Raw genomic sequence first — 18,114 nt, forward strand, 5'->3', positions numbered from 1 at the left:
ACCTCCCTCCGGAGCGTTGTGCGTGACTGGAAGACTGCGCACTTCCTTCCCGCTTCCCGCCCTTGCGTGCGCGAGCCGCGATTGCCGGCCCACCGTCGCATGCTTTCACTCGCACATAGAGCGTACGGTGCGCGGTGACGATTTTATCGCCCGTGGACTTTATACGGAACACCACGGCGACGGCAGAAATGCTCCTGGAGTGTCCATATAATTGCTATCGCAATAAAACAGTATGGCATGCATGGTACAAGTTCTGCGAAATGTACTCACTGCTCTCTATTTTCAGGCTGCAACGCTGCTTGTCCAGCGGGTACTTGTGGAATTCCATTTCGCACGTAAGCTTGGGGTTCAGTCTGGTTGCAGAAATAAAGAAAATATTCGAGTTTACAAAGATTTGCAAATAACGCTACCCTGTTGTTGGAAGACGGAAGAGATAATCTTTTATTCGCTTTGGAACTGCACAAGTTTCGATATATCTTATGATCATGTAAACTTAGCAGTGCTAAAGCAAATGAAACATCTGGACATTACGTAAATATTCTATGGAATGAAGGTAAAGGTGAACACAGTTTTCTGAGTCGGTACTTGTAGACTTAGGCACAGTTTCTCAGTAAAGCGATGAGTAGCGATAGTCGGTTGCAGTTCCAGGTTAGTGCGCATAATAATGTCACAAATATGAATTATACATACAGGGGGCTTCAGCGAACACTTTCAAAATTTATTTAAAGTTGCCTGTGATAGATAGCCCAATTCTAGTTAATGAGCTGGTCTACTCGAAGAGGCGGACATTACTTGCACAAGAAATTGAAATGCATAATCGAATAATTAACAAAAATTCACTAATTAAGTTTTTAACTAACTACCTGATGGCCCATATTGCAATTCACAAATTGTAGCCGTAAAGTTCGCAAGGCGGATCCACTTGGAATTAATTCTCAGGATGGCACCAGTTTCGAGATATTAATTCCCGAACTTTGTGGAGAAATGCATTGGCGTTCCAATTAATTTTGTGCTTCAGTGCATAAAGCGACGTTTTGTTAAGAAACTAACCGAAACGCCAATGCCTTTCTCCGCGAAGTTCGGGAATTAATATCTCGGAACTGGTGTCATCCTGAGAATTCGTTCCAAGTGAATCCGCCTAGCGAACTTCACGGCTACAATTTGTAAAATGCAATATGGGCCATCAGGTAATTAGTTAAAAAATTTGTCGCAGTTTCACCCGAAAGGCGAAGCATCAATTGCGACAGCAAATTTGTAGACAGCTATACGGAGTAATGATATTAGCTTTATCAGCTGTATAAACGTGGACATGCAGCAGCACCGGCAACACACAGAACTGTTGCCGACGCCGTCGGCGTTTTGCCCGCGTTCGCACAAAACGCGCGCGGCGTTGGTGACTGTTGCCGCAGCCTCTGGGGGCGGCTCGGAGGTTTTCAACGAGATCAGAACGGGACACTCGTCGAGCAGCGTCGGAAGTCTTTACCACCTTCTGCACGGCGCAGCGTCGTAGGGGAAGGGGGAGTAGGAGGTAAAGAAAGAGAAGAGAGATAGTTCAGGGGGCTCGTCCGCACATGGGTAGGCAGCAGAGGCCAGGGACCGGCAAGGGCAGGTACGCTCAGCGGTATGCGCTATCCCACTCGCCTCCACAACTCCACGAGGCTGTTAGTGCGGGGAGATGGTAGCGGGATGGGAACAGCAGGTAAATTCCTGCAGGCACCTTTGTGCCGCAGCTGTTCGAGTGTCTCGGGGTCACCGCACGCACGCCTGCGGCCTTTGGCCCTAGCCCCCCCCCGGAGTCGCCCCCTCGCCCCCTCTTTCAGAACGGGACACTCGTCGAGCAGCGTCGGAAGTCGCCTCGTTTTATTGCGATAGCAATCGCAGATTTCTGCCGTCGGCGTAGGTTCCGTATGACGTGGAGATGAAATCGTGAACGCTTATGTGCGAGCGCGAGGGACGCGCTCTTTCACGGGGAGTGAACGCACGGCGCAAACGCGCCAGCTAAACGCCGCCTCCCCCCCCCCCCCCCCCCCCCCCCACTGCCTTTCGCGTGTCTGAAGAAGTCGCGTTTGCTCTACATATATGGTGATTGTAAAGGAGGAAAGAGACGCTTAATTCTGCAGCCCTTAAGGGAGCACGGCGCAGAACGCGCGTTTGTTCTCCGCCGTGCGTTCACTCACCGTGAAAGCGCGCATCCCTCGCGCCCTTTCACTCGCACATACAGCGTTCGGGCGCTGAGCCGTGCTCCCTCAAGGGCTGCAGAAGATAGCGCCAACCTTTCCCTTTCCCTCAAGAACCACTTACCGGGGCGACTATTTCTTGGCGCTGAGCCGTGCTCCCTCAAGGGCTGCAGAAGATAGCGCCAACCTTTCCCTTTCCCTCAAGAACCACTTATCGATCGGCAACAATTTCATCGCCTTTGACGTCATACGGAACCTCACGGCGACGGCGACGGCGACGGCGACGGCGACGACGAGGGCGACGCCGACGACAGAAATCTGCTTTGGAGTGTCCATATAATTGCTATCGCAATAAAATTTGTCGCAGTTTCACCCGGAAGGCGAAGCATCAATTGTGATAGCAAATTAGTCGAGAGCTATACGGAGTAAGGATATTAGTTTTATCAGCTGTATAAACTTGGACATGCAGCAGCACCAGCAACACGCAGAACTGTTCTCGACGCCGTCGGCGTTTTGCGCGCGTTCGCACCGAACGCGCGCGGCGTACGTGACTGTTGCCGGCGCCTCTGGGGGCGGCTCGGAGGTTTTCGACGAGATCAGACTGGGACGCTTGTCGAGCAGCGTCGGAAATCTTACCCACCTTCTCGCCTCGCAACGTTTTTATATAATACGCATTTGGTGCAGCAGCTAAACGTCGCCTCCCCTCTCTTCCTCCCGACCCCCCACGGCCTTTCGCGCGACGGAAGAAGTCGCGTTTGCTCTCCTATTGACCCTTTTCGCGGAGCAGTTTGTTTTAGAGAAACGAGATGGCGCTCACGGCGGCGCGCCATACCTCTCCTCAGCAGCCGCGCACGAATACGAAACCATTACCGCTTCTACCTTGCTTCTGTGCGATCAGCTGTCGGAAATGCAACTGAGTTTTCGCTAACACACTGTGCTCCAATCATGCTAGACTGAATCATGTGGATTGAAGGCGTGTGCAGTAGTTGGCTGCAAAAATAGTGACTGGCATGTTAAGCAATAGAATGAATCTGTGTGGCCAAGTTCGCGGACCGCTGCTGCAACTGTCCGAACGTGTTACCGGCACTTCGATCGTGATGTACGCCACTTAATGAATTCGTGATGTACGGCTTTCCTCGAAGATACAGAAATATGCTCATCCGCCAGCCTTGTATCGCTAACCTTCAAAGAAAGGGCTTCATCCCCAGAACGTCAGCAAGAGTGAGTACCACTCGTTAAACAATGACAGTGGGAGTAGCACCTCTTACTGTCATAGTAAGTTTCGTGCACATTATCTATACATATCTGTCCCAAATGGCAGGAAAACTTACGACCACTCTATCGCCGACGTATCAAGAATAAGTGAATGGGCACACACTTGAATATATACGCACTGTATACGCACAATAAATGACGGACTCGAAGCTGAATGTTTCGTGACGGTCCACAAGTGTAAGCGATTTACTAGCCGTAATATATATTTGCTACAAGGTATTACAATGTACAAACAGCTACGTTTCAAGCCAAGAACAAATCTATTGGAAGTTCGGAACTGAGCACACCCGCGAGCGATTAGGCAGAAAATAATCAGATAGTGGCCGCACCAAGGAACTTCACTGAGTCAGAAACTGACAAGCCACTGCTTCAAAATATTTGCCGAATAACGAACAAAGAGCAAAACACACTAATCCTGACTGAATTCATCATCGGAAAGCTTGGATAGCTTGGAATACATTTTTATCCCCGCTTTTAGAACAAGCACCACATACGCTGCTTGCGCAGTTTGGACATAGCTTAATCGGCTCCGAAAGCGCTTTTGCATGTTCTCAGAGGCTGTGATCAAAGCTTCGTGTCGTCCACCTAGTCACCGTCTACGATATCTCCGAAAACAGAGGGTTTCTAAGCCGCGCCGGCGTCGTACACTTCCATTGTAAACAAGGAAGCAACGGAGGCAGTGGAGGCAAGCAATGGACGCGTCACCACGTGATCAAATATGGCAGCGCCCACGGGATCGCCGCGAAAAGGGTCAATATATGGTGATTGTAAAGGAGGAGAGAGACGCTTAATTCTGCAGCCCTTCAGGGAGCACGGCGCAGAACGCGCGTTTGCTCTCCGACGTGCGTTCGCTCCCCGTGAAAGCGCGCACGTCCCTCGCCCCTTTCACTCGCACATACAGCGTCCGGAGCGCGGTGATGATTTCATCGCCGTTGACGTCATACGGAACCTCACGGTGACGGCGATGGCGACGACAACGCCGACGGCAGAAATCCGCTTTGGAGTGTCCATATAATTGCTATCGCAATAAAACTTACTTAGTGAATTTTTGTTAATTATTCGATCGTGCATTTCTATTTCTTCGATTAGACCAGCTCATGAACTAGAATTGTGCTATCTGCCACAGGCAACATTTAGGAATTTTTGAAAGTGTTCGCTGAAAAACCTCGTATATATGTACATTGCAGGGGGGACCTCCCGTTAGTATTAACTAGAAAGCTAAAATACGTGGAGAAACTAACATAACTACAAAAACAGCGTATTGCGGATGTCACAAGCTAACGCAAAAAATATATTTTAATGACACAAAGCAATTGCTAAAGACAGTAACAGCTAGAATACTACACTAAGCGGAAATATTTACGGAAGTTTGATTTAAATCTGTAAAAGTCAGACAGTACCTTATTATGCGATGGTAATGAATTCCAGAGTAATTTGGCTGAATGATTGGTAGTAAATTTACCATAATTAGTTCTAGGTTTTCGTAATGAGTAGCTGTTGTTAGAAGCGAATTAGGTGGACGTGGTGTGAGGTAACTGGCTGCTAGTAATTATAGGGAATGGGAGCTTTCCGGTGACAGATGTATACCACTGACCATGATATTTAAAACTTAGACGTATGTTGCAAACAAGATGAAGACAAATGGGGGGGGGGGGGGGGCGAAGACGAGAACACGACCCACTACACTCATTAGAACGCGGGCGTACAGAAAAGAACCACACAAGGGCTCACCATATAATAGAGATGCACCAAAACGCGATAATTTCTGACCGTGATGCCACTGGTGGCCTTTTGAGTGCTTTTGAGTGCTAGTCCTCTGTGCTCAGAAAAATCGGGCAAGTTTACACTCGGTCGTGAAAAGCTTAGGTACAGCGAAACTGCCGATCCTCAAGTCTTACTGGCTACTACTTCTAGGTCTTAACTTGGTTTAACTTAACTACGCATGTATGGAAGGTATTCTTGATCGATCATTTTCGGAGGTACTTGATCGATCATTTTCGGAGGTTCCCTTTCGCGACATTTCGCGTAACTAGCGCTGGACGCGTCGGCGCCTACGCTCGAGCGACAGCGTTCCTGGTATGCCACAAACGCACGCAGGCTAACTAAGGTTGGCACAGTGCCAAGAACGCTGTTGCTTGCCAACGCCGAACGCGTTGGAGCCTAGCCGCTCGATATCTAGCGAAAGTTGACATGACTAGGCACAGCGCCTTTTATGGCAAACTCCGAGGCCAAGCGCATACACACTGGGCGAAAGCTATGCACCGTGTACGGGCGGTGCACAGCAGATGACACGCTGGGATGACGTCACGGCGCATGCGCAGTAGCGCGCAGCTGACGGGAGCTCGGCGGAGCCGTGTCTGTGTCTGGCGAAGCAAGCGCGCACCTGCGCCGGTGGTTCCTGTATAGGCAACTCGAGGTGACGTCATCGCTACGGCTTAGGCGCATGTGCGGCTAGGCGAGGTTGGGCCAGGCGGTGGGCATCTGTGGCTTAGTTTAGAGTCACTGTATGGGCTCAGGGAGCCCATAAAATGTCACAGTTTCGCCCTAAGGGCGAAGCAATGAATGCGATAGCAACACAGCAATGTCATACGAAGTAAGGTGAGCGGCTTTGGTAGCAATATGAATTGTAGTAGACATGAGCTAATTAAGTAAGCAGGTGTGCTGTGGCGTAAGTAGACCGATATGAAGAGAGACTCGATGACCACGAGAAGGCGCGTGTGAAACGGTGGTGTTGATGAGAAGCGCTTCCCGTGGGCAGCGCGTGCGAAGGGACACACCTGTAGCGCTGCACTGCCGATCCAGGCAGCATTGCATGTGTAGCGTGCGTTGGAAAATGTGGCCCGACTATTACTAACTGAATGAACAAGCGTGGTGTGAGCGCGCACAAACAAACATGAATAGATCACACTGAATGACTACAGACAACGACCGTCAAAACGGTGGCAGCAAGCGCATACGCCGCAGCGGGCGAAGGTACGTGCGGTCTATCGCTTCAACGGAAATTGAGCGGCGAATGCACAGTGCATACAAAGGTCAGAGCCGTGTGGAGATAAGAGACAGTGCGGGCGAGCGACGAGCGCGGTTGTTGGCAGAGTAGAAGTGCGCCCCCCCCCCCCCCCCCCCCGCTCCCTCCGGCGCTGGCTTCCCGCTTCCTTGCTTGCGCGTGGACTACTACAATTCATATTCATGTCTACTACAATTCATATTGCTACCAAAGCCGCTCACCTTACTTCGTATGACATTGCTGTGTTGCTATCGCATTCATTGCTTCGCCCTTAGGGCGAAACTGTGACATTTTTATGCGTTCGCTCTCCGTGATAGCGTGCGTCCCCGCACGCTTCCGCTCGGGCATACGGCGCGCGGCGAAGATTTTATCTATACGGAAATTCACGGCGACGGCGACGGCGACGCCGACGGCAGAAATCCGGTTGAAGTGTTCATATAATTGCTATCGCAATAAAAAGGAGCCTATACAGTAACTCTAGCTGGGTTGTTGCTAGGCAATGGCGTGGCGTTTTCTGCGGACTTCGGACGTTTCTACTCCAGATTTAACAGCTTCGCTGTTAAAAATGCCTAGTTTTTCAAGAGCAGCAGATTCACATGTTTGTGAAAAGTGCCTCGTTCAAGAAAAGCCACCTCAGTACTGCACGCATTCTCACAACGCGACGGAGGGGGAGCGCCTGACGGAAACTGCCTGAGGGAAGGTGACTGTAGCTGGTATCATGTAAAAATGAAGGCACGATGAGCGATATATACGTGCTATACTCGTTAGTCAGAATACCTCGACGCATGATTCGTGAGTGAGTTCTCGCATGTGCGCGACAATAATACGCATGATTGGGCAATGAGCCTAACAGCGCTGGTGCCAACGTCTGACTAATGCGAAACGAAAGCACGCGTACTTCCTGATGAGGTGCACCGTCCCGTCGGGAAGCACGATCACCAGCACCGAGGTGGACCCGGGGGCCGTGGACGACTCCAAGTGGCCGGCGGCCGGGCCGTAGCTGATCGTGTTGGTGACCTCGACACTGGGCAGCCAGAGCCGCTCGGCGTGCCAATGGTCGCCCTGGATGCGCGAGTCCGGCTGCAGAGAGTCGGCGTCGTAGATTAGCCGCTGGTCGTACCACGTCAGCCGTAGTCGCAGATTGGCCGTGTACTCCTGCGCAGTGTGTTTAGAATCAATCAATCAATCAATCAATCAATCAATCAATCAATCAATCAATCAATCAATCAATCAAAATCAATTGATTGATTGGCTTATCTATTCGCGTTAGAGAGAGAGAGAAAGTAAAGGAAAGGTAGGAAGGTTAACCAGGTTGCACCTAGTTTGCTACCGTATACTGGGGGAGAAGAGAACGAAAAGAAAAGGAAAAAAATAGGAGCATGAGAAGGAAGGGGAGAACAAGTAAGTGATGCGCGCGCGCACACATAACAGCGTTCGCCGCGTTATGAGAGGCGGTCGGAGAGTTCAGCCGACTTCAAAAAGTGCAGCATTGTTCTTGTGGCTAGCAGCCCGGAAGATGGTCGAGGCCATGGTTCCAGTATTATTTCTGCTCTGCCTTTCTTGAGGCTTAAAGTGGCACGAAATGTCTGTTTTTCAATGACAAAAGAGGGACAGTAAAATAGGATGTGTTGGATCGTCTTATCGCAAGCACATTGCTGCATGATCGAATCACTGTTTATCATGCCTATACGAAAACAGCACGTGTTCGTAAAGGCGACGCCCAACCACAAGCGACACAGTAAAGTTTCATCGCATCGAGATAGCCACAGAGAGAGAGAGAGGAGAGAGAGAGAGAGAGAGAAGATGAGAGATGACGTTAGAAACAGCCCTTAAGCAGCCGTAGGTTTACAATATAGCGTACACTAAAAATATCGTGCAGGCGCTAATGCACTGCACCGCTATAGCGACTGTGTCGCAAGAACGATCTGCTGCTTTGCGGACACGACATTCGCAGGCTCGATGATAGGAGACGCTTTATCGGTAACAGTGTTCCAAGAAGAAAGACAAGCACGCACGCACGCACGCACACACACACAAACACACAAAGCTACCGTTTAATTGTTGAGACTCATAAGCTGTTTTTAAACCGTTCAAAACCAGACCATGACATTGCCGCGTCTTCTAAGCACGAGGTGCTCATAGGTTGGCGCCTTTGCGAACGACCCCTCCGTATATATATATATATATATATAAGACCCTACGCACCAGCACGCCCTTGGGTGGCGAAGCTGGAGTGGCAGTTACCGCTCGCGCCCGAGAAAGGCGGCGAGAGACAGACTGGGAGATATTTTGTTGTTTTTACAGCGAACTTGTTAGCCTCTTGTTGGTCGGGTTTTTCGCGGCGCGTCCTCACGGGGAAGAAATGCTTAAGCGTTAAAAAAATAAAAACCTTCAGCGACTGGAGCTCGATGTACACAAATTCTTTGGTATCACGTATGCTACAGCACAGTATTCGTTTCAATAAAGAACAAGCACAAAAAAAAAAAAAAACATCCAAACCGCATCATTGATGATAAGGCGCTCCTGATAACAATGAGAATCGCGTAGTGCTCCCCACATACGTTTCCCGGTAAATATTATTGTTGCGCAAGCTGCCGCGGCTGCGACGCAGGGAATGACGTCACTATAGGCCTTTCCTATACAGGGTGTTTCAGCGAACACTTTCAAAATTTATTTAAGGTTTCCTGTGGCAGATAGCCCAATTCTAGTTAACGAGCTGGTCTACTGGAAGAGGCGGACATTACTTCCACAAATTGAAATGCAGAATCGAATGATTAACAAAAATTCACTAATTACGTTTTTAACCAATTACCTGATGGCCCAAATTACAATTTACAAATTGTAGCCGTAAAGTTCGCAAGGCGGATCCACTTGGAATTAATTCTCAGGATGACACCAGTTTCGAGATAATAATTCCCGAACTTTGCGGAGAAATGCATGATTGAGGACCTTAATCGAGAAAGTGTAAGAATTGGGTTGAATATGAATATGCAGAAGACAAAGATAATGTTCAATAGGCCTGGCAAGGGAACAAGAATTTGGCATCACCAGTTAGCCTCTAGAGTCTGTAAAGGAGTACGTTTATCTATGTCAGTTACTCACAGGGGACCCTGATCATGAGAAAGAAATTCACAGAAGAATAAAATTGGGTTGGAGTGCATACGGCAGGCATTGCCAAATCCTGACTGGGAGCTTACCACTGTCATTGAAAAGAAAAGTGTACAATCATTGCATTCTACCGGTGCTAACATAGGGGGCAGAAACTTGGAGGTTAACACAGAAGCTCGAGAACAAGTTAAGGACCGCACAAAGAGCAATGGAATGAAAAATCTTAGGACTAACGTTAAGAGACAGGAAGAGAGCGGTGCGGATCAGAGAACAAACGGGGATACCCGATATTCTGGTTGACATTAAGCGGAAGAAATTGAGCTGGGCAGGCCATGTAATGCGTTAGGATGGATAACCGATGCACCATTAGGGTTACAGAATGGATACCAAGAGAAGGGAAGCGCAGTCGAGGTCGGCAGAAAACCAGATGGGGTGATGAAGTTAGGAAATTTGCAGGCGCAAGTTGGAATACGCTAGCGCAAGGCAGGGTTAATTGGAGATCGCAGGGAGAGGCCTTCGTCCTGCAGTGGACATAAAATATAGGCTGCTGCTGCTGCTGCTGCTGCTGCTGCTGATGATGATGATGATGATGACCCCCTTCAGCAGTTGTAGTGGTGGGTTTCAAGAACTTCGCCAGACATCCACTTTCGCAGGGCCGGTAATGGTGAATAGATTTTTTTCTGTTGCTTTCGTTTCAACTATAACCACGTAGCTGTGAGAAGTTCGTGTGCTCACTCCCTGCTCAAGGCATGATGCGCGAGAGGACGCCTTTTTGATCGGCCTGCCCACCATGAGGCTTTGAATAGTATTACAGAGACCAAGCTGACTGCATAGATATGTGGACATTCCATTTCTAAATATTTTGTATTTCGAATAGTTTGCGGCTGCCTTCGAGTGTGAAACTGACTTACAAACAAGACAGAGGCGAACAGGAAGATGGACACTTGAAGTGATTGACAGAGTTTGAACAAGAGCTGTCGCAGGCTGAAGCCAACTTTCTGACAAGGGGATGCGTCTTTGGCAGGGCCTAAAGTTTTTCTTATAATTTTTGCTGGTCAGTTCACGTTTTACTTCTGAAATACTCTCGGCAAGTTCATTAAAAACTTGGAGGACGCTTAAGCTTCGCCTTTAACGGTGGAACGCGATAGCGTTCAAAGATCGCTGACTGCTTCTCTCGCTTCCCGGCAACTGCAGCTTATGTAACCATAATGCTTACCGGGAAACGCTGGCGGCGAACGCTATGCACGAAGGCGAGCTTTCTGGTAGAAACGCGGCCTTTTGCGTGGGCCGATCTCGGAGATAGTGCACAGCCGCGCCGAAAATTACATCTTTTTCAGGTTTCTGTTGTTATTTTGCACTTTTATATTTCAGTCTGAGAAGATTTAACATAAAAGGCATGCGCTGTCGGTGTTTTGGTTCATGCCACTTGTTTGTGGGCTGTCATTCCCAAATTCCGAGAAATAACTTTTTCAAGCATGAAGACAAGGGATGAGCAAGTTTAGCGATAGAATGGTTTGGCAAAAGTCTTGGAGGACGCATAAGCTTCGAACGGATCCCGATAACGCTATCACGTTATCGGGATCCGTTCGCATCGCATTGTTCGCATACGGCAAGTAGGCTTCATTCACTGCAACACTGAACGTGGAAAAGCCAGCTTACAAAGACCAAGCTTACACCCATCCCCTTAAAGTCGGCTTCACTTTTAAACTGAAATGCATTGCTTGAAAGACGTTTTTCCAGGGACAATATAAGTGGTCTTATATTAAAATGTGAAGGCCCTAGCACCTTTTTAAAAATATTTTAATAATTGTTTGCTATTGCCCCGACGCGCGCAGGTGTGGTAGAAATGCTGGAAAAGTGGTTTGTGTTTGAGTTTCCTCGAAGCAGAATTAGGTTTTCTCGTACATTCAAATTGCAATCCGACGCCGATTGGTAAACAATCCGATGGTGCATCCGACGCCCAATGGTAAAGTCGTACTTTACCATTTTTTCTGACGGATTTCACTGTGAGAAATTAAATTTTTGTTCACCAAAGCCTTGCACCACGTGGAGGGCCTGCGCGGTCGATGTGGTTGGATGATTTTGTCGGCCATCCGCGATCACGCGCCGGTTGCTGAAGCCGGATTTTTTGTGACACGTGGCCCTAAACGCTATCGCGTTAATATGACCCGCATATACTGGATGTCATATACCAAGGCGTGGCATAGACGTACGTACACCTAATACGCGTATATACGGGTAATTTCACTCACGGGTAGCTCCGTTGGCGCCGACGCCGGCAACGGATTTTTCGCGACACGAGGCCCTTAACGCTATTGTGCTAAAATGCTTGTGGGTTGGCCGTCAGATGCAACACTACAAATGCAAATATTGTATTGTAGAGCACGTCCCGCATAGGGGAAAACTTAAGTCTCGCAAGAGTTTTAATAACGCCAATTAACTCGCAAAGCCAGGTGGCTGGGCATGTACGAGCAACAAGCTCGAATGGTGTGTCAATCCTTGTCAAGGTTGTGTCAAACGCTCACGCGATGTAATAGGCATGCCTGCACCGCGGTATCAAGATGCAGGTCAAATGACCTTGACAAGGAGCACAACACATGTTCCATGCGCAAATTACTTCCACGTGTGGCCGCTAGCCGCCGAGGCGCCGTATCAGCCGTAGCGCCATCCAATGACTGCAGTGAGACAGCCCTGTTCAAGTCCCCCGAAAAAAAAAAATAAACACTGGCGCCTGCCCCTCACTTGTATATTGCCGCTACATCTGGGAAAACAGACGCCAAGTAGAAAACCACAAGGGTGCTGATGCGTTTCTTCCTGTGCACAAGGTCGCGGAGTCGAATCCCGGCCACGGCGGCCGCATTTCGATGGAGGCGAAATGCGAAAACACCCGTATACTTAGATTTAGGTGCACGTTAAAGACGTAATGGGGGACTCCAAATTTCCGGAGTCACCCATTACGGCGTGCCTCATAATCAGTTTTTGGCACGTTAAACCCCATAATATTTTTTATTCCTGCCTATATGTGACCAACCGCTTGTGACAGACTGACGAACCTCTATAGCGCCTGTGCATGCGCTAACTCTGTTATCCCCTTCTAAATAGCTGTTTTCTTATGACACTTTTTTTCACTTTTGCAACTGTAGGCTACAGAACCAGGCTGACTACTGGTTGGCCTTCCAATATTTTTCTTCACGTATCTATTTTCTCTTTATCTGAGCTGGACTTCTACGAAACAGCGTTACAAATTTCTACAAAACTGTTGTAGTGGCGTTGAAATCCTCTTGCGTCAAGAGTTTTGTTTTTGGAAGCCGAAGTCGAAAGTTTGAATCCGAACATCCGTGGCCACATTTCAAGGAGAGAGGAATGCAAGAACACATGAGTACTTAGGTGCACGTTCAAGAACCCAATGTAGTTAAAATTAACCCGCAACCCTCCACATACGGCTTGTCTCATGACGCAGGGCCAGCTGTGTTACCCAAAAGCCATGCAAGTGCAAATGCTAGTGCAAAAGGTTCACCCTGGGAGGATTCCTTAGGTTATTGTCTTGACTCACGAATTAAAACATTTATGCTCGAACTAAAACGCACTCCCCCTCCCCAAATTAGTGCAACAGATTTCTACAATATAAATTATCTTTATCCGGAGCTCCGTATTATTTTGCATTTTTGGCACGTAGAACCCCATAATTTATTAGTTTTTTTGAATTTTTTTCATGTCGACAGAATGGAATAAAGAGCACGTTACTGTGCCTACTTTGACCAGTGGACGGCCATCACTTTGTTGTCTGATTGTTTGGCTATGCCAATCGGATCGGTGCTCAAATTACAACGAGTGTTTTATGTCGAGTTTGTAAGAGAAATATGTGCCCTTTGTAAATTAGGAACCATAAGCAGGTCTTTGTTTTTCACATATACTTGAAGCTTTGTGCGGACTAAAGCACAAAACTCTTTCACCATCACTCAAGTTAGTAACTGACGACGTTCTACGTTCTATACTGGCGTTGCATGACAAAAGTCGTTGCAGACCGCTTCGAAATAATGTCGACCGCCCCGTTTACTTAACGTGCAACAAGACTTCAGTATATGGGAATTGCTGCAGTCTGCCGCCATACGAATTGTGTCGCCGCTTCTGGAAATCTAACCGACGACTTCGTTCTCAGCGCCAGACCATCATAGACAGCGCGGCACGGAGCCATTGGTAAGCGGCTTGCTGACTAGACATTTCTTGAAATAAATTCTGCGGAAACCTTCGGGTCCCCGCAGAATTAATTTACTCAGTCGTTGTTTCTATGCTTTTCTGTTGTATTAACTCGCTCTCTTGCTGTCAAGCGCAAGCTTCACGGTTAGCTAAGTTGGTGAAGTGACAGCTCGGAAACTCGGTGGTTCCGAGTTCGACTTCTACAACATGGTGAGTTTTCTGCAACTGCGGAGCTTTCTTGCCGATAAACCCCTATGAATTCCCTTGTGGTTTCATGTTAGTCTGGTGGATGCAAAGCTCTACCCTTTAAAGGAGTCTTATCGTTAAGTGAAATGTTAAAGATGTGCATTAACAAAGCGGTATGTCTGATACACAACCTGTCAAATAAGTAAGAGCTGGAAGCAAGGACGGCAGCTATTGCTTGGCCACGTGTGCGACAACATCGACAAAGCATTTCCCGTAACGGTGACGTTTCCCTGTCTGCTCAAGCTCGACTCGTCCACAAAGGCGCCGTTTGTTGACATACTACCGTTCTTACACTGCGTCCTAGGGTACCTAGATAAGCATGGCGACTGGACATGAGGGTCGACCAAGCATTGTTGCATCACCCGTTCAGCTCAGGCAATTAAATTTTATAACACCACGCCAGCGACGGCGCATTGCCAGCAGGTTGTTTCCAGTTCGTGGCGGTTTTTTCTAAAAATGACTGCGTCGCGACAGCCCTGTCGCGGTGCTGCAGCTGATCTGCAGCATGCGGAGATGCGACGCACTTCCTGTAGGCACTACTGTAGGTGGCAGCTGAGAAGTTGGTGCAGACGCTAGGTAGTATGTCTGCAACGACCATAACAATATCTGCCTGATGCTTTAATGCGAGAGTATCTCGGGTTTGGGAGCGTGTATATGACCTTGCGTACGTGACCTGTGAGCTGGAAACGTGGGTATTCGCGGCGATAGCTGAGTGGTTATGGCGTTGCACTGCTGTATCATTAGGTCTACGGTTCGCTCCCGGCCACGGCGGCCGCATTGCTATGGAGAAGGAATGCAAAAAATGCTCGTGTACCGTGCTTCGGGTGCATGTTAAAAAACGCAGATGGTCAAAATTATTTCGGAGCCCTGCACAATAACGCAATGTGCACTTTCGGCTCGGTTAACTCCACAATTTAATAAAGTTGAAAACATATATGGGTACAGAAAACAGTCCTCTGCAGACATTGCTTGGCCACGTGTGTGACAATGTCGACAAAGCATTTCCCGTAACGGTGACTTTCACCTGCCTGCTCAAGCTCGACTAGTCCACAAAAGCACCAAGCTTGAAGTATACGTGAAAAACAAAGACCTGCTTATGGTTACAAAGGGCACATGTTTCCTCTTGTACACACGACACGAAACATTCATTATAATTCGAACACCACTGTGATTGGTGAAGCCAAACAACTGCATACAATTTGGTTGTCCCAATTTTAAAGCAGGTGCCTCAGCGTCTGCCACGGCACGCGTTCAAAGTTTCGTGCTGCCGATGAAAGGTGTTCACATCATCCCAACAGATGAATTTGACTGCTTAATAAATTGGTTGCTTGATAAGTTAGTGAGTGGCTAATGGTTCACTGGTTTTGGAAAGGCTGGTAACATTTGTTTCTAGCTGATCCTATAGGTATAAGTGGCGTGGCGCAAGCAGAATGAGTACTAGTTCTTTTTTTAAGTTAACCCAGTTATGATACTCATAGTCAAGTTAGCGGTAATTCTGCAGGACTGCTCTTGAGATGACTTTAGCAGTACGTCTGCAATCTGCTTTGTTTTTTCTCGAAGCCGTTTTTAAGCCACCTGTTGGCGGATTCTAGATTGCTTCATTTTGTTTAATGTGAAATAAATGAGCGGGAAAAAACAGGGGAGGATTAGCCATTAATATATTCGCATGACCTTGTCTGTACGCTCTGATGTGTGCCTTTGACGATAGGATAAGATCCATGGAATTTTCGCTGACGTGCCATTGCAAGATTGACAACTGCAAGTAAGCTGTGAACATTTGGCCAGAAACAGGGTGCCTATCACTTATAATAAATACCCTAGCGTGGTCTTCTTCCCAGTCAGTGCATAGAACACTGTTTGTGTCAATCGCCTTGCTCGCGGCTGCAACATTTTATGCGGAACATTAGATTTCATACATGAATGTTTACTGATCCTCATTGAAGCAGTATTAAGACCATTGAGACCTGGTTACTTTGTGGAATTCCTTTGGAAAAATCCTTGTTAGAGCTTGACAGATGTCTTTTGGGAAGCACAATAAAAGGCTTTAACTCAACTCACAGTGTGGAGGTCGTTCGTGGACGCCATGCTGTAGAGGTCTATGCTGGTGTTGACGACGACAGGAACACCTGAAGCAGCGAAACGAATGCGTGTTTCCAGTACGAAAGAGATAAAATCCGTAATGCCGCAGGCCCTGCCAAAAGGGCTGCAGCATGACAGCAAACATGCGCATCACCATGCTCGCAAAGCACGTGTAAAGGCTTGAGATGCAACCTACGCACAACGAACCCAATTTCAACTAACGCGGCTTGCACAGCGGTATATGATTTGCTGCACCTGGATCGCATCTGTTGTTGCGGGTCAGACGGAACGCATTATGTTGATCCAAAACAGTGGCATTACTACCAAAAAATCACCGCATATCCACGAAGTGAATGACGATGAGTGGGCGAAGCACCGGGGGATCATTCGGGTAACCGTGAATGCCCCGCATATATATATATATATATATATATATATATATATATATATATATATATATACATATACACATATATACTGTACATGTGTACAGTATATACAGCGCTTATATATCCCTTGTGCACCGCAGCGCCCCTATAGCGGTCTCCATGCAAACCAGAGCTATGGTCAACGGACGACGAGGGACAAGGCTCGGCCCTAAGGTGCTTCGCCCCTAAAAAAAAAAAAAAAAAAAAAAAAAACCGCATTGTTACAGCCGTAGAGCGTGAATGAGAATTAGCATTAAGTCAATTACTTTTGCCGTAGGTTTGCAAGCCTGTCCAACGGAAATTTAATACAATTCACGCACCAGTGTCGCTTGTCAACATGACTCCGTACTTTATACGTTCGCAAAAGTGCACAAACTGCAACTAGGTGCACTTGAAATGAGTTCAGCACATGACTCGAGTGTTGCAATTTTTTTAAGCTGCTTGTACGAACGAGCAATTTCAGCGACAAGACCTCGTACAGGGAAATACCAGGTAATCTAGAGCTACGAGCGATTGTGAAGTACTCAGTTTAAAGCCGATCACGTGAAGTAAAATAATTTTTACCAAATTCATGCCACCAGACTTAACCGGTGCGATAAAACTGTGCTCGCCGTCGTTTGTTCCTTCGTTTATTGTCTACAGAAAGTTGTTCAGCAGGAGCCGAATTAACAAAGCTTTTTGTTCGTAAGAAGTTATTCTGATTGCTCAGCTGCCTTCGCAAAGGACATGTTCGTTGTCACTGTTGGACGGTTTTTGTTCTCACTCTCTTAACTTGGGTAAGTACGTTTTGTGAATACGGGCCAACATTAGGACGAAGTACGTTACTGTTTTTCTGTTAGTTATCAGATCACAAGAAATGATAGGACAGTAAGGAGTTCAAGAAGCAGAGAAAAAGGAAAGAAAGGGGCATTTCTACCGATAAATGTAGACGAGTATTCCCGTAATGTTTTGTTTTTCGTTTGAGTTTATTGATGATAAACTTGCAGGATTACAGATAGAATGGAATATACAGAAAGAGGTCATTTATGTAAACGCTACTACACTGTAATCTCCGTGCGCAACAGACATGGACTGGAAGGGCAATTCATATACTTTTATTGTGAAATATGCGGAAAGCATATTGAATTATGGGGTGACATGCGGACCCCATTCTGTAGGGGTGGGCAAAATACCTGTCCAATTGTGCAGTTTTGAGAATGATCTCGCTTACCTATTGCGTAGGAGGGCCTCACTCGCTTGTTGTATATTGATGGTGAAGTGATGTTGGTGAATATAATGTCTTGGGCTTCGATCATTGCCTGGACGCAGTGCCTGCGCATAGAAATATTGGGTTGGTTGTTTGATTCATGCCAGGTGTCATGGCTCAAACCACCACGAGGGATAGGCCATGATTCGGGCGGTATAGCAGGAAGAAAAAAAAACTTGAAAAAAATTGTAAATTAAAGAGAAGATAATAAATGGGTAATAGTTGCATACATTAAAAAGGTGAGAGAAGTGTCAACATCGTTTTCTGTCTTTCTTCTGCTGACAGGCCTTGTGCAGCTTTCTTTTATTTTATAGGTAGAAGGAAATTAGCAACTCACTTGACATGCGGTTACTG

The 18,114-nt window shown here is 47.4% G+C and overlaps 1 protein-coding gene across 2 annotated transcripts in view; it reads right to left on the bottom strand.

Annotated features, from left to right (window-relative positions):
• LOC119455677 (glycine receptor subunit alphaZ1) overlaps window positions 1–18,114 on the bottom strand; it is a 43,496-nt gene that overhangs the window by 11,640 nt on the left and 13,742 nt on the right. The window contains exons 2-5 of one of the 2 annotated variants that reach the window (XM_037717102.2): window positions 17,725–17,825; window positions 16,066–16,133; window positions 7,355–7,611; window positions 271–353 (exon numbers count right to left, since the gene is read on the bottom strand). In XM_037717102.2, the coding sequence (XP_037573030.1) occupies window positions 271–353; window positions 7,355–7,611; window positions 16,066–16,133; window positions 17,725–17,825 (509 nt within the window). The remainder of the gene's footprint in view (window positions 1–270; window positions 354–7,354; window positions 7,612–16,065; window positions 16,134–17,724; window positions 17,826–18,114) is intronic. The other variant, XM_049668949.1, reaches the window with a different exon arrangement.

The sequence above is a fragment of the Dermacentor silvarum genome, chromosome 6 (assembly GCF_013339745.2).
Source record: "Dermacentor silvarum isolate Dsil-2018 chromosome 6, BIME_Dsil_1.4, whole genome shotgun sequence".
NCBI lineage: Eukaryota > Metazoa > Arthropoda > Arachnida > Ixodida > Ixodidae > Dermacentor > Dermacentor silvarum.